Source organism: Pleurodeles waltl, chromosome 12, assembly GCF_031143425.1.
Source record: "Pleurodeles waltl isolate 20211129_DDA chromosome 12, aPleWal1.hap1.20221129, whole genome shotgun sequence".
NCBI lineage: Eukaryota > Metazoa > Chordata > Amphibia > Caudata > Salamandridae > Pleurodeles > Pleurodeles waltl.
The window spans coordinates 91,956,946-91,982,114 of NC_090451.1; the positions used below are offsets into that span (position 1 = coordinate 91,956,946).

Below are 25,169 nucleotides of genomic sequence, written 5' to 3' on the forward strand. Positions count from 1 at the left end.
ATTTTCAATCATCAAACTATGACCTAAGACAGAGAAAGGAAGTTAAGGGACACAGAAGGAGAAAAAGAAAGAGGATGATAGGAAAACAGTGACAAAGGGATCAAAAAGGACCTGCAAGTGTCAGATAAAGAGACAGAATGTGGGTGGTGGAAAAGAGAGTGAAGTGGTGGAACCACGATATGGAGGTCTTCGGGTCTGGAAGCCTCAGCATTCACAACACTGGGTGCAGGTTCCTCGGAAAGCATTTTTGCCCTAACACCTGCTTTTTTTCTGAAATAATTACTGGCACCAGGGTCATGATTTCCATGAGGACGGTTGTCCAGTGCCTTATTTGGGCATGTGGCTGCAGGCAAGCCCCATGGCACTCATTTTTGGGGACAGCACTTATTTTTTATCATCAGACTGACCCAGTGCAAGAGAGAGTTAAACACAGAAGCACAACAGAGAAAGAAAGACATATAGAAAGGTACGAAAACTGTCATAAATGGAAACACAGGGATAAAAAAGAAACTGAAAGAGTCAAATAAAGTAACAGAGTGTCCCTGGTGGTGGATGCAAGCTGCATAGCATGTAATTAAACTATACTGCCTTGGTATTCAGCATCTAGGACATTTAATAGCCAGGGGCAAAACTGAGACCACCTCGGTGAGTAGGGCCTAGGCTCACTCATACTGGAGTGGGCCCCCTCAGCCCCTACTGTTGTGAGTCTGGGGAGCCTTTTCAGCCTATCTTGCACAGAGACCCCTTCACGTTTTGTTACGCCACTGTTGATAGCACTCACTTCTGGGCAAAATCTAGGTGTGAGAACTAGGTGCCTGATTCAGATGTTGGCAGTAACGGTCACGCCGTCGACTTTTTAACTGGAAACCCGTCCACCACTGTTACAGTCTGCCTGCCGCGTTTAGATGTTGGCAGTCCTATAGACAAAAGCCTGCATTTGAACCACTGTCTCTGCCAAGAAACACTGCCCGCGTCGATAGCGGGAGAGGGAAAGGGGGCTGCCAGCGGGACTTTAGCCACCCTTCCCTCCGTGGGAAAAATGGGTGAAAACCCACCTTTTCTCCTCATTCCACTCCGTCTTCAACTGGACACAACTGGACAATACCGCCGTCCCTGCTGCCATGGACCAATGTAGAAAACACGACCCCCTTGCCCATCGCTGGACTCAAAGGTAGGGACGCAGCAATACCAGGGTACGTTGGGTGGGCACTGCATGGGAGGTCGGCACCACTGCAGACATATACATGTCACAGTAATTTTTTTAAGTTGCTATGACATGCATATGTGGGGGACACGAGTGGGTCAAACATGGATGGGAACACCTTATACATGACACAAATCGCACACATACACAACCGTTACTGTGGTGCCAATATTCATTGGCAAATGAATGCACGTACTACAATGATGGCACATTCACACCTGCTTACTGTGTCCATGTGTACAGAGTTCCAGGGGACCTGTACCTGTCATGTTGTGCTGCGAGTTGTGTGTATGAGTCAGTACGTGTATACGTACATGCGATGTGATTGGCTGGGTCGGGTGGGAGCTGAGTGGGTACTATGGTTGTGTCAGAATGTGTGCCACCTGCATTTGGCTCTGATGTTGTTGTGCATGTTGTGTGTTGTGTTGCTACATGCAACATTCAGGTGAGTGGTGTTGTGTGGTTGTCATTGTTGTGATGTGTGTAGTTGCACTTGTGTGTATGTGTTTGTGTAGATGAGTGTGTAGTTGTGTTGGTTGTTGTGGTTGTGTCGTGTGTTGGTGCAGTGTCAATGATGAATGTATGTTGTGTTGTGAATATCTGTCAATGTTTGCGGCATGTACGTGTTGTGTGGACTGGCAATGGATACAGGTGTGTATGTGGTGTGTTGTGTAGTGTGTTGTGCAGGGGAACACATGTGGCTAAGGTACAGTGTGTGTGTGAGTGTGACTTACCTCTATTCCGTAGCCCCTGCCATTGCACGATGTCCATTGGGTCCCGCGGTGTCTTCGCTCGGTCAGCTAACCGCTGCCAGTCCACCTCCTGCAGAGCTGTAACATCTAAATACAGCAAGCGGAACACCGCCAACTTGGCGGTCTGCTCAGCTCCGCCGCCGACACAATTTGGCAGTGCAACCGCCAAGATCTAAATCAGGCCCGTATTCTTTTACAAATTAAGAACTGCCGCTGTCCCCTCCCTCAAATAGCCACAGAGGGGTCTGCACATTAGCATTAGTCGCTCATGGACCGGTGTCACTTTGTGAACGGTTACAGTCGGACAACACATGACCATCTGATGCTCTATGAATTCAGTTACAATAACACATCTTGGATACATTCCCAAAGAGAGCAATTCCATAGCACGGCCCTTTTTTGTTTCTAGTTCTCAAGGAACAGCAATGCTGACATTACAAATCACAAAAACATTTTAGCAAGGACAATATGTTAGTAAGATATGTAATATACTATCGCAATATATGATTTCACCCTCGGATATTTGCCTCTGGTTCAGAGCATGCTTTATGAGGGTGCAGCAGATGTAATCCATAGGGCAGGGTTCTCCAGCACAGCAAGAGGGTAACAGAGCAACCGAAAGGAAGCCATACATGTCTTTCAGCAGCAGTTCTACACAGGAAGCTAAATACACTGTTGCAATTCCGGATTCTCGTGATAGTGACGATTTCCTGCCTCAGCACTTGTACAGAACAATTCTTGGAAAAGAAACCCATTTTGATAACTGCCACTTATGCCAAGTTAATGCTCCATTAGATCAGATTTGCAGATAATCTTATGTGCAAGTGATACATCACTGTCTGCATCCCCTCCATCAAGACCAATAAATATTTCATAATGAGGCCTGATGTGGTCGTGAGGGTTAGACTTCTACCCGTGAGTCATCACCTCCCTGAAAATGAGCCACACTAAAGTGTCAGCCTGATAAGAAAATTGTTACATTTGTTTCGTGGTTTTTAGTTTTCTTGGATGTACTAAGAGAGTAATTAAGGGCTGTTTCCATGACAATTCAAAGAAGGTTTTAATGGGTTTCCCCGAATGTGATGAACTTCCGGCAAATAGCTGGAACATTTAGTCCTTGTTAAAGTAAATAGTTCTGTGCTACGTGAAAACAAAAGCAAATTGTCAGACCTGCCTTCCAACTCAAACAACCTTAACCAATGGTGGCTTCAGGGAATGATGATGGAAATGTCTTCACTTGTCAGCAAGTGCTACTCTGGGCCAAATTCCAAAGGCAATACAGTAGTTGCACTAATGTTTCTGTGCACAAAATAAGCACTTTCATCTCTGACGCCACTGAACAGCGCCTTGAAATTGTGGAGTGTAGCACCTCAGTGTAGCACCTCACAGAACCAAGTGCACAGAATTCCAACATGGCCGCTGTCTTGCCAATTAAAGACATCCTTTTTATCAGCTTTATAAAGCATGAACTCGGCCCGAAGCTATTAGACGCTTTACATGAGCACCAGTTACTTTACACACGGATACATTAAATTTTTTGAGGGGGCACGGGGAGATTACTGATTTGCCCAGGATCACAGGATGTTGAGACAATGCTGAGACTCGAACCCGGCTCTCCAGTTCCAAAGTAGGCTTCCAAGAGGATCTACATTCTATTATTTATAGTGCTTACCATCCCTGAGGTGGCCTTGAATCACTTTGTATATGGACAGTACTTTACTCCGTCGAGCCCAGTGTTAGTTTCTAGTACTGGTTAGAGGTATTCGGTTACCTGTGTACTGTCACTCTATTAGTTGGATGATGTTTACACTCTAGAGCAGGGGTCTGCAAACTGGGGGGTGGGCACCCCTAGGGGGGCCTCAAATGATCCCTAGGGGTGCGAGGCTCTGGCCACAAAAAGCAATATGCAGATAACAGTGCTTTGTTTTAAGGATTTAAGCAGAAAAAAATTATGCATTTTAAAAAAGATAATAGAACTTAACTGTAATGTTTAAATAGGTCTAGGCATATTTAAACATTGCCAATTTAATAGAATAATTGTGGAAAATTCGGAGGGGAGCCCAAGGATTATTTTTTTTCCACTGGGGGGGGGGTGCAGCATTAAACTGTTTGAAATCCACTGCTCTAGAGGAAGTTAGGCTTAATTGGTAGATATGTTTCAGTTATGATAATTTCACATTCTTGATGATGTCTTGATGTTTTGAACATGATGATATGCTAAGAAATAAGGTCATCTCGGTCAGAGTGCCTAGCGGCACCTAGAAGTGGTGTATTTCGTGATCTATGTGCTATAAACAGTTATTATCAGTGTAACACACATTTTACAATGACACTGTCACAGCAGACTCCCCTCTAATTAGCTGCTGCCACACCACCAGCAATCCCAGGAGTGTTAATTATTCCAAAACAAGGCCTCACCTAAGAGAATAACAAAACTCCCATTAATACAGAACAGCACTGTGAGCATCTCAATGTGACAATTAATCTTATCCCCAATGTGTTAGATTTCCTTCTAGCTAAAGTGGTTTAGAGCAAATATGAGAATCTCTTTCTCAAGGATGGGCATGAGGTGTAGATAAACAAGGGACTTCTCGCTGTCAGTGGTCACAACCCTAAAATGATTGACAAACTACAAATCACTCATTAATGTCATGGATGAAGCCTTCACTCGGTCTTGATTTTTAGCCAACATCATTTTGCACTCTGGGTCTTGGTTTAATCCAGTTAACCCTGGAGTTAAAGGTTCGAAACAAAGGGCTCTGGCCCAGTACACAACCTAGCCAGAGAGTGACGTCATGACAAGATACCAACACCTCCCTCAGTAAAGAATAATCAGGGCCACTGGAGTTATTTGGCAGCAAAGGGCCAAATAATGCAGCAGGGTTGACTAAATTATGCTGCAAGAAAAGGCAAATTATGTGGTGTAATGCCGCATGCTTTCTGGTAGTATTATTCAATTATGTTGTCATTTTTATACTTTTAAAACTGTCAGGGCATAGTTTTAACCTATAGTTGAACCCCGAAATATAGCAATAGCTAACAGAAAGGTGACCAGTCAATTTTAGCAAAGCATCTTCCACTGCGCGGCAACATGTGTTTCTACGTTTTTAATAACCTTTGAACCGGTTTAGCTAGAACCTTTTTTCTGTTAAACTCTACAGATTAAGCAGGAGATGATGGATTATGCGGCAAGTGAAAAACGCTGCGGCCTCCCAGCCGCATAATTCCAGTGGTCGTGTGAATAACTAGAAATACAAACAGACTTCATTTGAATTAGGTGCATCCCATGTAGATCCGGGAGGATCTGTTCTATGCCAGTTTTTCAAAACAGCTGCTGACGTTGGGAATTATTTTCACTTAAATTCACTGCGTGTACCTCACTGTGACTGGTGAATCCTGTAACTCTTGTGAAGGGATGGGTAGCAGACTTCTGTCTCTGGACTAGTGCCTGGCACAAGCCCCCCCACCAAACACCAACTGCACGTACTGCCCAAAACAATTCATAATTCCCACATGGGAAGCTGACCTCTTTGAATCGCTTACTGCCCTGCCTTTGGGGCTGGTGATGAATCAATAGTTTGCAGCCCTAATGTTGCTCACTTAGCCCTGATACTTTTGGTAACATCTCATAAGGGGTAGGCCCCTACAAAGTTCCCTCTTTACTGCGATTTGGAAGCGCTGTAGAACACATTTTATGAGCTGAAAAACTTCGACTTGCAAACAGGTTTTAGTACATTACAAAACACTCTTTTTTCAATCGTAAACCCTGTGATATTGCAAATCACAGGGTTTGCAACTGCAAAAGAGTTTCATTGAAATGTCCATACATGGGTTGAAACATCATTACCCGGTTTGCTTGAAGCACAGGGTTGGAACACATGGATGTTGGAGGTAGCAGTGGTAACCAATAGTCAACAATTGAAACTATGTGACGAAGCAGCTGAACTCCTTCAGGGGCAGTCGGAATGGAAAACAAGCATTTGCAATGCAACGGGTCTCCGTTTACTTGAGTTAAAGCTATTAGCTTTGTAAACTCCTAACCTGACTTTTCTTGCCACATAAAATGAAAAGTAAAACAATTTGACGTAAGCAAGACGACAGCCGCCATGAGCGCAAACCAAACACAAAAAAGGGAACAGAACTCCGCTTGCAGTGAAAAGTATTGGCAAAAGTGCAATTATCCATGCAACAGGGTCGATGTCATGCAAAGTGCTCGACTACTGCCCAGCGAGATCGTGCTGCCTATGAAATAAAGAGAAAAAGTAGTGCAGAAACCATACTGAAAACACAAAGCCTCGTATGTTTTCAGTAGTTTATCAGTGCGCTCAAATCGGGCTAAACACCGGAAAAGGCCTGACGTATGCATGCCTTTCACTAATTAATTCAAGCTAATTTTAAAAGGCAAGCTCACGGACCAACCAAACTGATGGGCTTGACATGGGCGTGGTTGCAAGCCGAGAGAGAGATTACACAAGGGACAGAGCGCTTTGTGCTCAACCCTAAAAATGCAAAGAGCTGAGATGTGCCTTGACAGGAAACAAATTGCCCAAGGAGAAGGAATTCTAGTGTCTGTAACAGGAGACATATTGGACTAATGAAGCTTAAAGCATGTATTTTACATGGTCCTTGTCTGCCTTTTAGTGTGGATCGATGCACTGGCAAGGTGGCTTCCTTCCAGAGCCACCCTGGGGAAAAATCAATCTATACAAGGCTTGCTAAAATTATACCTTGGTGCATCTTGAATGGAGCTCACGTTTGACAACTACTTAGCCTGGAATAATATTACTTAACAATTTACAAACCTTAAAATCCACTACCGGCATCTTAAGTAGTACTTTGTTCTTGTAACAGCAGGGCTCATCAACTTCCATCTGAACCACTAATGCGAATTCATTATAATGCAAAAGGAAAGGCAAAAGGGGTCTACACCACATAGAACAGAATCTGAAAAGAGATTAGAATGACTCACTCTGCCTGACCAGAAATCCCGAATTCCAATGTGATTACTCGAAAAAGACAGTTACCCAGGGCAACAGGATTTCAAAGTGAAGGAATGTAGAAAACGTGTCTTATTTTGCGCTGTTTGTAAAACATGTCACATTCATGCTGTGGTACAGTGGGACTTAAACCCAAAATACGGGTTGCAAAATACTTGTTGCACATTGCAACCAGTATTTTTGATTTTAGTGTTAAATTCTTCAAGTAGCTTAAAGTTCAATATTACCCTTTAAACATAATCTTCGAACTTTTTTGGTTTGTTTAACATTTAACATCGAGTTATTAATGTTTTAAAACTTTAAAACGTACAAATATTCTATTTCTTTACAGGTTAGTTAATGTCTCATGGCCTATTGACATATTCATAAAAACTCTTACTGAGGTCTATTACTAGTTGATTTGGACATCCATTCTACAAGCGTAAAAATTAAATCATTCATTCAATTTTACACAACACATACAATTACACCATAAATGAGAAACAAAACGTGCCTGCTGCTCACATATTGCAGATCAGAGAAGCAAAGCAGGTGTGATGCAGTTTCATCCTTCATCTCATGCAGACAACAAACATTGTTCTGCCTCAGTAGTAGTGGTGGGCATAACTTGCATAGTTTGCTGTAACGTAATCATACAAAATGACTGCAAAATGATGTGAGATTACGCATAATTACGCAAGTGGCGTAACCCAACATTTAGCAGTAGTTTCTTAGTGTAAAATGCACTTTCGTGCCCACAATGGACCTGAGGATCCATTGTGCACTAAGAATATTGCAATAAATGCAACAGAACGTGAACACCAGCAGCTCTATGCACTCATTAAGGGCCAGATGTACAACCCCAAGTTTTGCGACTCGCTATTTGCGACTCATTTGTGAGACGCAAGTTGCGAGACGCATAAACGTATGTACAACAGTGTACTTCACACTGTTTGCGATTCACAATGGGGTCGCAAATGACCTACCTCATGAATATTCATGAGGTAGGTTGCAATTTGCGACCCCATTGAGAATGACCGCCCTCACAGGGATGGTAGCCTGCTGGAGACAGCAGACCACCATGTCGGTGATTGCTTTTAAATAAAGCAGTATTTTTGTTTTGAAATGAGCCCGTTTTGCTTAAAGGAAAACGGAATGCATTTCAGAAACAAAAATGAAAGTTTTCTTTTCATTTTTTCAGAGTAGGCAGTGATCCGAGGGACCACTGCCTGCTCTGAAAAAATGTTTTTGCTACCATTCACAAAGGGGAAGGGATCCCATAGGGACCCCTTACCTTTTGCTAATGGGTTAGCACCAATCTGAGACTTGTGCTAACTGCGATTGTTTTGTGACCGCCACTGTACCTCGCAATTTGGAAGGGAGTTCCCCTTCCTAATTGCGGCTCACAAACCCTTTTTTGCGATTCGGTAAATAGATTACCAAATCGCAAAAATGGGTCTGTACATACCAAAATGCTTTTTTCTCATCGCAAACGGCCTGATTCTGTGAATCGGGTCGATTGCGACAAGAAAAAAGGTACGTACATGTGGCCCTAAGTTCGGTGTTCCTGTGCTCCTTGTGCTCCTTGTGCTCCTGTGGTAGGATTTTTGTGTCAAATTATTCATAGTTACGTGAAAGGGTATGCTCGGATAATTGTCAATAATTTTGCAATAATAGACCGACACAAACTTACTCAAATTACTCTGTGCAATTAAAATTTTGTCCAGGCCTTCTTACTAACGTGGAAAAAAAGGCGTTTTCAAAAGAGTCCTGAGAACTCATATAAATGACAATAACCCATTTTGTAAGCGGCAGCAGGTCTAGGAAAACCAACTGGAAAATGCAAAAACAATTGGATAGCATGCTCTGAAAATATGCTATATGCAGTTAAAATTTGGCGCCTGAGGTTCACAATTGTGAAATTGGTGGACTTTGCATTGCGTCCTTGTATGGAGAAGATTCATATTAACAAAGTAAGCAGAGGTGATCATTCTTAATAAAAGTAGGTTTCACAGCTTTCGTGTTGATTTTCTCTAATTCTACTTTTTGAGATTTTTCAGACACCTTTTTTTCACGCTTCGTCCAATTCAGAAATTTCTCAAAGTTTGCAAACATATAAGTTAGAATGAGTAAGGATGGTCAATATTTCCAGTGGAACAGAATTTAGCAGCGAGTTAAGTCAGTAAAAGTAATAAGGCCACAAGCTCCTTCATACAGAATAGTAATAACATCCACTGCACCCACACAGAAGACAACTAACAACCAAGCACCACTCCAGTGCATCCTGCTAAATGCTCGCTCCTTATGCAAACACGGCACGAAAATCTGGGACACCATCACCACCTATGACCCAGATATCGCCTTCATCACCGAAACATGGCTAACACCCTCCTCAAACCCGACATTGCCACAGGCCCCCGATGGCTACAAGATAATACACTGAGACTGCATCAACAAACATGGCGGGGGCATTGCCATCATCTTCAAGGAAACCATCCAATGCACCATCACCAACGACGAGCCAACGCCCCTCATGGAGCACCTCAACTTCGGACTCCAGACCGATGCTAAAACCACAATGCAAGGCACCCTTGCCTACAGACCCCGGGACCATGCCCAGCCTTCTGCGACACCACTGGAAACCTCATTGCCTCGCTCGCCATCAACTCCCTCTACTACGTCCTACTCAGCGATTTCAATTTCCACCTTAATGACCCCAACAACACCAACTCCACTTCCCTCATAGAGAACTTCAGCACCATCAGCCTCACCCAACTGGTCACCAAACCCACACACAAAGCCAGACACATACTGGACACCATCTTCACTTCTAGCGACAGAATCAATTTCACCAACGTGACTGAACATACCTGGACTGACCACGTCATCGTCCGCTTTACCATCTCCAAATCCCAGCACATCACCTCCAAGCACCTCAGCATCCCCTTCCAAAGCTGGGGCAACACCTCCAAGCGAGATGGCACACTCCGGAGCTCAGAAACTCCAAAGGCGATTGCCGCTGGCTCAAGAAACAATGGCACATGACCAAGGACCCTTCTGACAGAGCCGCCTACAAGGCAGCCCTCAACAACTACCACCACCACACCAAGGCTGCAAAATGAGCAACAATCACTGTCTGCATCGACACCGCAGCCAACCACATGAAAGAACTCTCCAGAATCATCAAGGAATTCTCTAACGCAATAGCCACAGAGGCCACCATCCACACATCAAGGCTGCAAAAAGAGCAACAATCACTGCATCGACACCACAGCCAACCACAAAAATAACTCTCCAGAATCATCAAGGTATTCTCTAACCCAATAGTCACAGAGGCCACCATCCACCCATCTCAGGAATTCTGCAACACCGTCTTAGACTACTTCCACAGGAGGCTCATCATCATATACAACAATTTCAACTCACAACCCTCCACCTTCAGCCTAGACAACATCTCTCAAGCAGCGAACACCAGCCACATGATAACCTCCTTGTCCCCAATTACCACACACACCACCGCAGCCATAATGTCATCCATCCACTCTGGGGCAACCACTGACCCATGCCCCCCACCAGCTTTTCAACCTTAGAGCAAACACTATACCATCTCCACGACAACCTTCCCAGATGAATGGAAGCACGCAAAGGTCCGACCTCCTCCTATGGAAACCCTCCGCTAACCCAGGCACCCTCAAAGACTACAAACTAATCTCCCTGCTCCAATTCTCATCCAAAGTGCTCGAAAAACCCATCAACCATCAGCTCACCGACTACCTGGGCCGAAACCACCTTCTCAACACCTCATAACCAGGATTCCGGGCCAACCACAGCATGGAGACTGCAATGATTACTGCCACGGATGACATCAGGACCCTCCTCGACCGAGGAGAGCTGGCAGCTCCGATCATTCTGGACCTCTCCACAGCATTCTGCACAGTCTCCCATCACACTCTCTCAACAGACTCCACAACAAAGGCATTTAACAAAATTCCCTAAAGTGGGTTGCCTCTTTCATCTCAGGCTGCACGCAAAGCATCCGCCTACTTCCCTTCACTTCTACACCCAAGAACATAACCTGTGGCGTAACCCAAGGAACCTCCCTCAGCCCATCCCAGTTCAACATCTACAAGACCCCCCTCGCAGACATCGTCAGTTTCTACAGGCTCAATATAGTCTCCTACGCCGACGACACTCAACTAGCCCTCCCACTCATCAAAGACCCCCACATCGCCAAAGCCAACTTCCACAATGCCATGACCAATGTAGCAACATGGATGAAAAATAGCGACCTCAAACTAAACGCCGACAAAACTGAAGTCCTGATCTTCAGGAAGCACACCTCTGTATGGGACCACAGCTGGTGGTCAGCAGAACTCGGACCAGCGTCCTCTCCATCAAACCATGCACGAAACCTCTGCATCATCCTCGACTGCCAACCATCCATGAATCGACAAGTAAACTCAGTTGCCTCCTCCTGCATCTACATCCTCCATAAGCTCTGTTGAATCTTCAAATGGATCCCTACCAACACCAGAAAGAAAGTCATGCACGCTCTGGTCACCAGCTGCCTTGACTATGCCAAAGCTCTCTACCCCAGAGTGTCCTCCCAGCTACTTAAAAGACTCCAAACTCTACAGAACACTGCAGCCATACTCATCCTCAACCGCACAAAGCGCTCAAGCATCACCCGACACCTCAGGAACCTCCACTGGCTCCCCGTCCAGAAGAGATGCTAATTCAAAATCCTCACACTCGTATACAAGGCTCTCCACAACCTAGGGCCATCCTACATCAACTATCGACAGAGCTTCTACATCCCAGCAAAACAATGATGCTCCACCTCGCTAAACCTCACACACACCTCCGATCCATCACAGCAGCATCAGAGGCTGTTCCTTCTCATACATAGCAGCCAAGTCCTGAAACAACGTGCCCCTCCACCTCTGAACAGCTCCCTCCCTGGCGGACTTCAGAAGAGACTCAAGATGTGATTTTTCGAAGGAGGCATGGCACCCTCAGTGCCCAGATACCCTTATGAGTGATAGTGCTGCGCTTTACAAATGCTACAATTGACAGATTAATTGATTGATTGATCCACATGAGAGAACTAATAGGGAGCAGGGAATATTAATGACCATGCCCCTCCCTTGGGCAGTACAAGCAACAATAACCCAAGATCACATGATTCCACCAGTTATGATGCGTTACAGTGACACCCAACTTTGTCAGGCAATGAAAGCAATAACGGTCTCCCTTCCCCTAACTGGTGGGATGCAATAACACCCCTCCTTAACCACCCCCCAACAGTAAATAAAATATTGATTAAAATTCTCTGTAGCAATAATGCTCCAATTGCCCTGACTGGTTCACTAGGGAAAATATGTTCACTGCCATAGGTCTTATCGGTGTATTATGAAAGGGTAGATAAACAAAGTAGGTCTGACATGCTGAATGTGAAAAGCATTCGTTAAAATCAATGGGCATTTAAAAGAGGACTGTGATTTCTGTTTTTTAAAGCCTACAGATAGGTATTTTGAGACATGAAATGTTACAGGTTACATCTGAGGAGAAAGATTTTGGTATTGGTTACCACCTCTCATAAACCCTAGGGGTAGGTGATATGGACTGTAATATTTCTTGCTGGAATCTCTTCTGAGCTGTCTGCCAGGAGCTTGTAATAAAAAATTATTAAATAATACAAACATTCATAAACATATATCCATCTAGAGGAGGTCATTTGTGTCAGCTCTGTGCTGCCATTGGTCAGAATGAGTGTTGTTTACACTCTGCTTCCATCTGTGACAGCATACTGCTTGGGGTAATGGTTCTGTCCACATCAGTAATCGCCCCCTTGCCCTATGACTGATGGCATTTTCTGATCATACGTACACATCCACCTGCCAATGAGTGCACTTCAGTTTCAGGGCTGGTTGGCCAGTCCTTTAGTTTTTCATTTTCTACTTTGACATTCCCCCTTTAATTTCCCTGCTTCTCCTCTTTCTGTTTTAACATTTATTAAGAGGATACTACATCTCTCCGGGCAGTTCTTAAGATCATGATGGAACTGTAAAACAATGATATACTATTTTCAATACCTCTGCCACACGGACACCCACTGCTATGTTTGGTTTCATTTATGGGAGCATAGGACCACCTTCTTTAGATGGCAGCAGGCATGGACGTCACTTCACCAAAATGCCAGGGGTAGCGGAAGTGAAATCACACGCCATTTCATCTTTACTTTTACCACACACTTACTTACACAAACACACATTAACTCATACACACACTCTTTTACATAAGCACACTCTCACCCGCAAGCACGCACACATTAGTCATTTAATAGTGTTTTATACTTACCTCACCTTCCAGGAAAGGCTATATTCCAGCTGACTGTACTCCACTACTTTTATTACAGTAATAGTGAACACTATATTATTCTCTATTAGTGTATTTTTAAAAAATGATTGAAAACAAGTAAGTGTAGCCCCAAGCAACGTCGAGCTGTCCCTGTGTTCCTGGCACTGATTGTGCCACCTCTGTGGCCAGGGGTTGCAGAGGCAGTGCCAGGGATAACAAGGGGCAAGCTGGGATCGAAGCTGCGACCCCTGGCAATCCCTAAATGACGTCCATGGCAGCAGGTTTACTTTTTTTGGCTTGCATTGTTTTAATTTATCTTCCCTATGTTATTTAGTTTTTGTTTGTTTTATTGTGCTTGTCAGAGAATTAATACAGAAATCAGTCAGTGAATGGATTAATTGATGCATGAGTGCAAAGACGAGTTACAATGTGTATTTGACGACTTATCGATTGCCTAAACCCATCGACACAAAAGACACTTTCATTCATAAGCCAGACCTATCAGCATTGCCAAGGCTTGTTTTATGGCGGCAGATACCAAGGCAGCATAGATATTTAAGATGTACAGTCACACCTCGTGTAGTTCATCACCGTGTGTTGTGACTGCCAACGTGCAAAGGAAGTGCAATGTATAATGTCTCCAGAAAGTCTCTGATAGCGCCTCTGGGTCCTCTGCATGGCGGTCGTACTGCTGACGTAGGTGTTTGGATTGCCAGGAGATAGCGCCTTCTGTCAATTGACACACTGGGGAATCCCGAGCTATTATTACAGGAGGGAAGGAAAACTTCCCTGACCTTGAAGACAAGGAGATGTCATCTTTCTATTTTCCATCAGTGCTCGAGGTGATGCAGGGAGGCGCTGATTCATCATCAACCAAAAATAAACAATGAACTTTAGAAGGAGGCAAGAATTATTAACAAATGCTACCAGCGACAACAACAATAATATCATTTATTATTATTATTATTATTATTATTATTATTATTGTTGTTGTTGTTGTTGTTGTTGTTATTATTATTATTATTATTATTATTATTATTATTATTAATAATAATAATAATAATTATTATAATAATAATAGTAGGTAAATGCTACACCTGCAATACTAGAATTACTGCTAGTTTCCATAAGAGAATCTAATATTATGGATACACATGAATGAGAAAGACACCACATTCACCCTTCTGACAGCATGCAGTTGAGCGTGAATATTAAATATTAAACAGGCAAGGAACCGAGGTATACTATATCAGGGTTTGAATATAATAATGACTGTCTACAATACAATGAAACAGGTGGGCATAATCATCTCGCAACTCAAGAAATCCATGCCAGACCCGGTTGACCTCACCAGCTACCCGCCCATCACTCACCTACTGTTCATCGGAAAGATCATTACCGTTTACACTCAGCTTCAGGATCATGTTGATATCAAACATCTTCTTCATGACAACTAATCTGGCCTCAGAATCCACTGTATAGCTGTAGAGCTGTAAAGCTACATTACAAATCATAGATGGTCTATGTCTTACCATAGACAAAGGTGACCTCCTGCCTTCTGACATTGCTGGATCTCTCAGGGCCATCGAGCCCTCATCCATACTTTATAGTCCCCAATGGGATTCAACAGCCACTGGTACGTGCACATGGGCACCTCCAGGGCCTAGAAGACCCCTATCACCTGCAAAGTCCCAGCTGGTTCTCCATCGTTTTCAACATCTACATGGAGCTCTTTTGGTGCCTACTTACCAATACGAGGATCAAAATTCAACAATACTCCATTGGCATGTAACTTTATTCAGTTTCTCCTCTGTTCCAGAGATCCAACACCATAAATACTGCTTGCATCTCATCCAGATGTGAGTGGACCAGAGCCTACAAGAACCTCAACCACACCAAGGTGGAATTGCTGCTAACAACAATCTGCAACTATTCCAAAGCTGGATCAATAATTTGAATCTGGATAGGTTTCAACCCCAAATTTCAACCAGTGTCAGATCACTTGGATTAACCATGAACACTGAACTCACCCCCAAGAAACACCTCTGTAAGGACACCAAGACAACCTAATCCCAGTTCTTTCTACTTAAAAGGAGTTACCATTCTTCTCAGAAAGCACCTTTTGAAGTACTGTCAGGCCTTTGCGCTCTTGCATTGGGATGGCAGCAATGCAATGTTCCACGGTCCCTCACAACTCCATCCCTGTATGCATCAGTAGCATCGCCAGCTCCCATTTAGGAAAGAGCCAAAGACACAGTTCTTCAATGAACACTACATCGTGAGCAAGCAGCAATCCACCTTTGCTCCCTGAACCCATCTTCCACTCCAATGCTTCAGTGACTGTATCTCTGCTTTTGGCTCAGTGCGGTACTGCACTGCCTTTTGGCTACGTTTACGCTATACAACTACCACATATATAACATTTTCGACAAACGGTTATTGCATATGAATTCATCTAGAGCCTCAGAATTTACTTAAAATCAAAAACTTGGTATTGGCACTAAAGACCAAAAAAATCATAGTGAAAAAATACATGTAAAAAAATCATATCTTGACTCAGATCAGATGTAATGTTAGTGAGATCCTCTTTCTGTGGCCATGTCATGCCATGTGAAGTCCTGCATAGGCATAGAGTAACATAAGGCAACTTAGAATATATATCTTGTTCATTCTGACACCGTGCAAAATACATCCATCCTAAGACCTGAAACATTTGGCAATGAGCCTTACGTGACCATCTACCACACAACCGCCATTTCCAGACCTGCCTTTTCATGAAGCATAGATTACGTGATGAGAAACATAATGACACGTGCATATGCTGCGATAAAAGATGAACAACATGTGTGAGTCTGTATAGGGATCATCAAAGTTAGTGGTATAAATCTCTGGAGAAATGACACAACAATTAACAAATCATACAACTGGCCAAAGTAGTGATGGTGCGCATTGAGTATGTTGGGTGTTCTCACCTGCTCGTCATGCAGCTCTGCAAGGCTGGGTCTCGCCATCTTGGCCCCGATGCCAGACATGGTGTTCCTGTAGTGGTCTATCCTTGGCACAGCATCCATCGTGTTGTGGCCAAAAGTCCTCATGTAGAAGGTGTTACTTGGCCCAAGGCTGCCTTCACTCTCCGTCTTAGCCATGCTCTCTGCACTTGTGCTCCCAGAATCAACAAAGTTCACGCGGAACCGGCCCTTAGATTCCACCTTGGCGGCTTGGACTCGGCTGAATGGACAACATTCCTGCTCCACCACTGAGCCATGCCTGAGTACGCCATCCCACGTGGCCACCATTGGATCCAGCTTTGGTATGCCGTCTCCGCCCTCCGCTCCAGGCCCTCTCCTCACTACGCCATCTACTGCCCCCATTATTGGTCCATTTCCCAGCATGCCACCTTCACCCTCCACTGCAGACTCTTGCATCAACAAGTCATCTGCAGCCACCACTGGCGGCTGTCTCAAGGTACCATCCTCTGACTTCACGACTGGGTCTTTCGCATGTACACCATTTTCCACCTCCACAACATGTGCCAACGTTCCAAGGTCATGCTTCAATCCAGACACTTGCCTCAGCCTGCCAATCCCTACTTCCACCACAGGCCCTCGCCCTTCCACACCTACATCAACTTCAGTTCCTCTGCCCTGTTGTTCACCAACTGCTTTTTCCGCAGGTGTATTCTGCTGTGGGTGACTCTCCACCACAACCACAGATCCTAGGTGTGGTACACCTTTTGTCATCTCCTCCATTGGTAAACCACCCCCTGGTTCACGACTCAATCCAACACACTTTGCCTTCCCCAAATGTCCTCTTCCCAATACATCATCTTCTTCTTCCACATCAGCCACTCGCCCTAGTATGCCACCTGCTACCACCGACAGGGGTTCTTGTGCCCACACACCACCCCCTGACTCCACTACAGGCTTGTGGTCCAATCTATTAATACTCTTTTCCACCTTATGTCCTTGTCTATCCTGCCACGACCATGACAGAGGTTCTTGCCCTAATCTCATGTCTCCCACCTCCACCAATGGATCTTGCCTCCATGTGGCATCCACGTACTCTTTCCCAGGGCCTTCCTGGAGGATGCTGTGTTCCTCCTGCACCCCAGGCTTGGTCCTCTGTGGCCTAGCTGACGACTCCATCTCAGGCAGTTGCAGTGGTACCCACGGCCCCACTTCTAATGCAGTATTGTCAAAGTGCGCTCCTTCCCTTCACCAGCAGAGGTCCTCGTCTCCGTACATCACGCTGTGTCTCTAAAAGAGGCTTATCACCAAACCTGCTCTCCCCAGCAGCCACCAGATGCCCTTACTCCTCTGGATCACCTTCCACAGGCAATGACAGCTGCTCTTTCACCTCACTCTGCGGGACACTGGAGGTTTATCTGGGCTCCATACTGCTGCCAAGGACTCCCTGGTACTGTGGGCATGTTCAGCCAGTGACCTCTGAACCGGATGTTGTCTAGTAAGGAAGCAAGGTGGAAAGATGCTACTGGCGTTTATGAAACAGTGAGTGTGCCACGGCTGGGAGGGGCTTTCATGGGTTTATAGGGACTGGGTAAGTGTGGCATTTACTGCTCACAGACACTGGGGGATGGGCAGGAGGGCATTTATTGGGCTACAAAAACTGGCCTTTACTGGTTAGAGATCGTAAGGTGGGAGTGAGGGGCATTCACTGGTCACATGGTCTCAAGGGAAGGCCAAATGGGGTATTTGATTGTCGCAAATCCTGGGAGATGGACAGTAAGGCAATTCATTGGGTTACAGAGCACGTGGTGGGCACTTTGGGTAGTCACTCTTCGTGTGAACTCACAGAGGGCACCACAGGTGTATGCTTCTCAGAGAGATTTGGAGATGGGCATTGGGCTCCAAGCACTGAGGGGAATGGGCAAGAATGTCCCTGAGTTACAGAGCCGGGGAACAGAAGCAGCCGAAGGTACCTATTTACCCTGTCGGTGGAGAGGGCTGGGAGGTCGTTCACTGAGCTGCAGGAACTGACCAGTGGGATGTGAGCAGGAGGGGGCCCTGGGTCATATGTAGGAGGGGTGTCATTCGCTGGTCACGAGTGCTGCCGAGTGGGCAGGGCTGGCATTGGGTGGGTTACACGATGGCAGCAATGAATCTTCACCTGGATCTAGAGTGGCAGGGCTGTGTGGTGGTCACCTGGGGGTGGACAGGGTTGCAAGGAGTTTGGGGTGTTTCCCCCGGAGTACTCGGTGCCGTGAGAGGCTTTGTGTAAGTGTCCAGAGGCCGAGCCCGTAGTGTCCAGAGCCCGAGGCTATGCTCCTCCAAGGTGGGCTCTGCAGCTCCAAGGTGGGTCTGTGCTCCCACCGGGGCGGGTATGTACTCCGCAGGAGTGGGGTCTGTGCTACTCCAAGGTGGGTTTGTACTGCCCCCAAAGTGGGTCTGTGCTCCCACCAGGGTGGGTCTGTATTCCTCCAGGGTGGGTAGTGATTCTTAGGGGTGGGTATGCACTCCTCAAGAGGTGGTCTGTCCTCTTCCAATTTTCGCCTGTACTCCCCGGAGTGGGGTTGTGTTCCTCCTGGGTGTGTCAGTGCCCCTCCAGGATGGGTCTGTATTCCTTCTGAGTGGGCCTATGCTGATTCAGGGCACGTGTGTACGCCTCCACGCTGGGTGTGTATCCCTCCAGGGTGAGTCGGTGCTCCTCCGGGGCGGATGTGTAGTCCCCAAGAGTGGCTCTGTGTTTCCTCTCTGGTGGGTGTATGCTGCTTCAGGGTGGGTCAGTGCTCTTCCAAGGTGGGTCTGTATTTCTCCAGAGTGGGTCTGTGCTCCTCCAGGGGAGGGTCAGTGCTGCTCCGGGAGAAGGTTGCGCTGCCCCATTGTTGGTCTGTGATGAAGAGAAGCCCGAGCCCCTGGTGCCCTCGGTTCAGTGTTTGTCGGTGCCCCCGGTCACTACTGCACTGCGCAGGCCGTCCTGGCACCGGCGAGAGGGTGCGGTGGTGCCCGGGCAGCTCTCGGTACCGCAGCCCGCTGTCCGGTACTCCCCGCCTACTCTGTACTGAGATGCGCCGCGGCTACAGCTTCAGCACCACTTTCCCATCAAGTCCCGCCCAGCCTGATTGACGGAGCCGCTGGCCAATGAAAGGCGGGGCCGACAGGGCACCCGCTTGTCGGAGGCAGGAGGGGCGGTCATTCGCTGCTTCCAGGTGTACGCGTGATGTTGAGGCTTGGTGGACCGGAGGAAGGAAGGGGTGGGGATGGAGGCAAGTGAAAGAAGAAGAGAAGGGTGAAAGGAAGAGAGGAGAAGTTACAGGGTGAGACGTCAGTGATGTAGAGGAGAAGAAAGAAAGAAGGGAAGAGGGAGAAGAGAAGATGAGAAGGCGTTGCGATAAACACGAAGAAAGGTGACATTAGGAATAAATGATGGGGGAGAAAGAGAACACAAAAGAGGAGACGAGAACCGAGGAATAGAAAATCGCACTTCTTGAAAGAGTGACATGGCAGGAGAGATGGACCTAGGGAGTGGTTGATGAAGGAGGGACCAGAAAAGCGCGAATAATTAAACATAAGGGGTAGGAGCGGAGGAGAAGGGGTAAAAGATTAAAGGAGGCGGGGGAGAAGAATGGCAGAGGACGAGGGCACGGGTGGATGAAAACGGAGGACTATGGGGAGCGGAAGAGGAGAGGTGGGTCGGCATCTCACCTTGTCAGAGTGAGAAGACGAAAATGCATCTGACACTGTCAGGACCGGCGCCAGCTAACTACTAGGAGAAGATGCGGAGCTCGCTGGCGACTGACCGGGGAACACGCAGCAACTGACTCAATGACTAGGATGAGATGTGGAGCCTTGCTGAACAGTGTCACAGGACAGGCAGGATCCTCCTCCATGGATCAGGGTGAGGTGCAGAGCCGTTCTAGAGTGTCAAACCACAGACTGGACCTTACTATGTGGATCAGGATGAAATGCAGAGCCATATTATATAGTGTCAGAAGTCAGGCAGTACCTCACTCTAAAGATCAGAAATGAGATGCACGGCCATGTTATATATTGCTAGAGCCTTGTTATATAGTATCTGAACAGACATGATCCTACTGTGTGGCTCTGGACAGATCAAGATAAGATGCGGAGCCTTGTGATAGAGTGTCAGAGGTCAGACAGCACCTTACTCTACAGACCAGGGTGAGAAACGGAGCCTTGTAATATAGTATTGGAGCAGGCGGGATCTCACTGTGTGGATCAGGACAGATCACGATGGGATGCGGAGCCTCTGAAGCTATTGACTGGAGGCCAGGGAGCACCTGACCTTATGCATCAGGAAGAGACGCAGAGTGTTTCACATACTGCCCCGGGACAGACAGACTCCTACTCCACGAGTCAGGGAGAGATGCAGAGTGTTTCACATACTGCCCCGGGACAGACAGACTCCTACTCCACGAGTCAGGGAGAGATGCAGAGTGTTTCACATAATGCCACAGGACAGACAGACAGACTCCTACTCCATGGGTCAGGATGAGATGCAGAGTGTTTCACATTCTGCCCCGGGACAGACAGATTCTACTCCACGAGTCAGGGAGAGATGCAGAGTGTTTCACATTCTGCCCCGGGACAGACAGACTCCTACTCCATGGGTCAGGGAGAGATGCAGAGTGTTTCACATACTGCCCCGGGACAGACAGACGCCTACTCCATGAGTCAGGAAGAGATGCAGAGTGTTCCCATACTGCCCCGGGACAGACAGACTCCTACTCCATGGGTCAGGGAGAGATGCAGAGTGTTTCACATACTGCCCCGGGACAGACAGACTCCTACTCCATGAGTCAGGAAGAGATGCGGAGTGTTCCCATACTGCCCCGGGACAGACAGACTCCTGCTCCATGGGTCAGGGAGAGATGCAGAGTGTTTCACATACTGCCCCGGGACAGACAGACTCCTACTCCATGGGTCAGGGAGAGAGGCAGAGTGTTCCCATACTGCCCCGGGACAGACAGACTCCTACTCCACGAGTCAGGGAGAGATGCAGAGTGTTTCACATACTGCCCCGGGACAGACAGACTCCTACTCCACGAGTCAGGGACCAGGACAGACAGACTCCTACTCCACGAGTCAGGAAGAGATGCAGAGTGTTTCACATACTGCCCTGGGACAGACAGACAGACTCCTACTCCATGAGTCAGGAAGAGACGCAGAGTGTTTCACTTACTGCCCCAGGACAGACAGACAGACTCCTACTCCACGAGTCAGGAAGAGACGCAGAGTGTTTCACTTACTGCCCCAGGACAGACAGACGCTTGCTCCATGAGTCAGGATGAGACGCAGAGTGTTTCACATACTGCCCCGGGACAGACAGACTCCTACTCCACGAGTCAGGAAGAGATGCAGAGTGTTTCACATACTGCCCCGGGACAGACAGACTCCTACTCCATGAGTCAGGAAGAGACGCAGAGTGTTTCACGTACTGCCCTGGGACAGACAGACAGACTCCTACTCCATGAGTCAGGAAGAGACGCAGAGTGTTTCACTTACTGCCCCAGGACAGACAGACAGACTCCTACTCCACGAGTCAGGAAGAGACGCAGAGTGTTTCACTTACTGCCCCAGGACAGACAGACAGACTCCTACTCCACGAGTCAGGGAGAGACGCAGAGTATTTCACATAATGCCACAGGACAGACAGACAGACTCCTACTCCACGAGTCAGGAAGAGACACAGAGTGTTTCACATAATGCCACAGGACAGACAGACAGACTCCTACTCCATGAGTCAGTAAGAGATGCAGAGTGTTCCCATACTGCCCCAGGACAGACAGACTCCTACTTCATGAGTCAGGGAGAGATGCAGAGTGTTTCACATACTGCCCCGGGACAGACAGGCTCCTACTCCATGAGTCAGGAAAAGATGCAGAGTGTTTCACATACTGCCCAAGGACAGACAAACGCTTACTCCATGAGTCAGGAAGAGATGCAGAGTGTTTCACATACTGCCCCAGGACAGACAGACTCTTACTCACATACTGCCCCGGGACAGACAGACTCCTACTCCACAAGTCAGGGAGAGATGCAGAGTGTTTCACATACTGCCCCAGGACAGACAGACTCCTAGTCCATGAGTCAGGGAGAGATGCAGAGTGTTCCCATACTGTCCCAGGACAGACAGACTCCTACTCCATGAGTCAGGGAGAGATGCAGAGTGTTCCCATACTGCCCCAGGACAGACAGACTCCTACTCCATGAGTCAGGAAGAGATGCAGAGTGTTCCCATACTGCCCCAGGACAGACAGACTCCTACTCCGTGAGTCAGGAAGAGATGCAGAGTGTTCCCATACTGCCCCAGGACAGACAGACTCCTACTCCATGGGTCAGAGAGATACGCAGAGTGTTCCCATACTGCCCGGGACAGACAGACTCCTACTCCATGAGTCAGGAAGAGACGCAGAGTGTTCCCATACTGCCCCGGGACAGAGAGACTCCTACTCCATGAGTCAGGATGAGATGCAGAGTGTTTCACATACTGCCCCAGGACAGAGAGACTCCTACTCCATGAGTCAGGGAGAGATGCAGAGTGTTCCCATACTGCCCCGGGACAGACAGACTCCTACTCCATGAGTCAGGATGAGATGCAGAGTGTATCACAATACTGCCCCGGGACAGACAGACTCCTACTACATAAGTCAGGGAGAGTTGCAGAGTGTTTCACATACTGCCCCAGGACAGACAGACTCCTACTCCACGAGTCAGGGAGAGATGCAGAGTGTTTCACATACTGCCCCAGGACGACAGACTCCTACTCCACGAGTCAGGGAGAGATGCAGAGTGTTTCACATACTGCCCCAGGACAGACAGACTCCTACTCCACGAGTCAGGAAGAGATGCAGAGTGTTTCACATAATGCCACAGGACAGACAGACAGACTCCTACTCCACGAGTCAGGAAGAGACGCAGAGTGTTTCCCATACTGCCCCAGGACAGACAGACAGACTCCTACTCCATGAGTCAGGGAGAGATGCAGAGTGTTTCACATACTGCCCCAGGACAGACAGACTCCTACTCCATGAGTCAGGAAGAGATGCAGAGTGTTTCACATAATGCCACAGGACAGACAGACAGACTCCTACTCCACGAGTCAGGAAGAGACGCAGAGTGTTTCCCATACTGCCCCAGGACAGACAGACAGACTCCTACTCCATGAGTCAGGAAGAGGTGCAGAGTGTTTCACATACTGCCCCAGGACAGACAGACTCCTACTCCATGAGTCAGGATGAGATGCAGAGTGTTTCACATACTGCCCCAGGACAGACAGACTCCTACTCCATGAGTCAGGGAGAGATGCAGAGTGTTTCACATACTGCTCCAGGACAGACAGACAAACTCCTACTCCATGAGTCAGGAAGAGGTGCAGAGTGTTTCACATACTGCCCCAGGACAGACAGACTCCTACTCCATGAGTCAGGATGAGATGCAGAGTATTTCACATACTGCCCCAGGACGACAGACTCCTACTCCACGAGTCAGGGAGAGATGCAGAGTGTTTCACATACTGCCCCAGGACAGACAGACTCCTACTCCACGAGTCAGGAAGAGATGCAGAGTGTTTCACATAATGCCACAGGACAGACAGACAGACTCCTACTCCACGAGTCAGGAAGAGACGCAGAGTGTTTCCCATACTGCCCCAGGACAGACAGACAGACTCCTACTCCATGAGTCAGGAAGAGGTGCAGAGTGTTTCCCATACTGCCCCAGGACAGACAGACGCCTACTCCATGAGTCAGTAAGAGATGCAGAGTGTTCCCATACTGCCCCAGGACAGACAGACTCCTACTTCATGAGTCAGGGAGAGATACAGAGTGTTTCACATACTGCCCCGGGACAGACAGACTCCTACTCCATGAGTCAGGAAAAGATGCAGAGTGTTTCACATACTGCCCAAGGACATACAAACGCTTACTCCATGAGTCAGGAAGAGATGCAGAGTGTTTCACATACTGCCCCAGGACAGACAGACTCTTACTCACATACTGCCCAAGGACAGACAGACTCCTACTCCACAAGTCAGGGAGAGATGCAGAGTGTTTCACATACTGCCCCAGGACAGACAGACTCCTACTCCATGGGTCAGGGAGAGAGGCAGAGTGTTCCCACACTTCCCCAGGACAGACAGACTCCTACTCCATGAGTCAGGGAGAGATGCAGAGTGTTCCCACACTGCCCCAGGACAGACAGACTCCTACTCCATGAGTCAGGGAGAGATGCAGAGTGTTCCCATGCTGCCCCAGGACAGACAGACTCCTACTCCATGAGTCAGGAAGAGATGCAGAGTGTTCCCATACTGCCCCAGGACCGACAGACTCCTACTCCATGGGTCAGAGAGATACGCAGAGTGTTCCCATACTGCCCGGGACAGACAGACTCCTACTCCATGAGTCAGGAAGAGACACAGAGTGTTCCCATACTGCCTCGGGACAGAGAGACTCCTACTCCATGAGTCAGGATGAGATGCAGAGTGTTTCACATACTGCCCCAGGACAGAGAGACTCCTACTCCATGAGTCAGGGAGAGATGCAGAGTGTTCCCATACTGCCCCGGGACAGACAGACTCCTACTCCATGAGTCAGGATGAGATGCAGAGTGTTTCACATACTGCCCCGGGACAGACAGACTCCTACTACATAAGTCAGGGAGAGATGCAGAGTGTTTCACATACTGCCCCAGGACAGACAGACTCCTACTCCAGGAGTCAGGATGAGATGCAGAGTGTTTCACATACTGCCCCAGGACAGACAGACCCTACTCCATGAGTCAGGGAGAGATGCAGAGTGTTTCACATACTGCCCCAGGACAGACAGACAGACTCCTACTCCATGAGTCAGGATGAGATGCAGATTGTTTCACATACTGCCCCGGGACAGACAGACTCCTA

At 47.4% G+C, this 25,169-nt stretch overlaps 1 protein-coding gene across 1 annotated transcript in view; it reads right to left on the minus strand.

Moving 5' to 3' along the window:
* The window catches only part of LOC138267847 (uncharacterized), a 61,008-nt gene extending 41,696 nt beyond the window's left edge, over positions 1–19,312 (minus strand). Inside the window, exon 1 of the mRNA XM_069217069.1 lies at positions 16,265–19,312. Coding sequence (XP_069073170.1) covers positions 16,265–17,437 — 1,173 coding nt within the window. The 5' untranslated portion in view covers positions 17,438–19,312. The remainder of the gene's footprint in view (positions 1–16,264) is intronic.
* Positions 19,313–25,169: the final 5,857 nt, after the last annotated feature.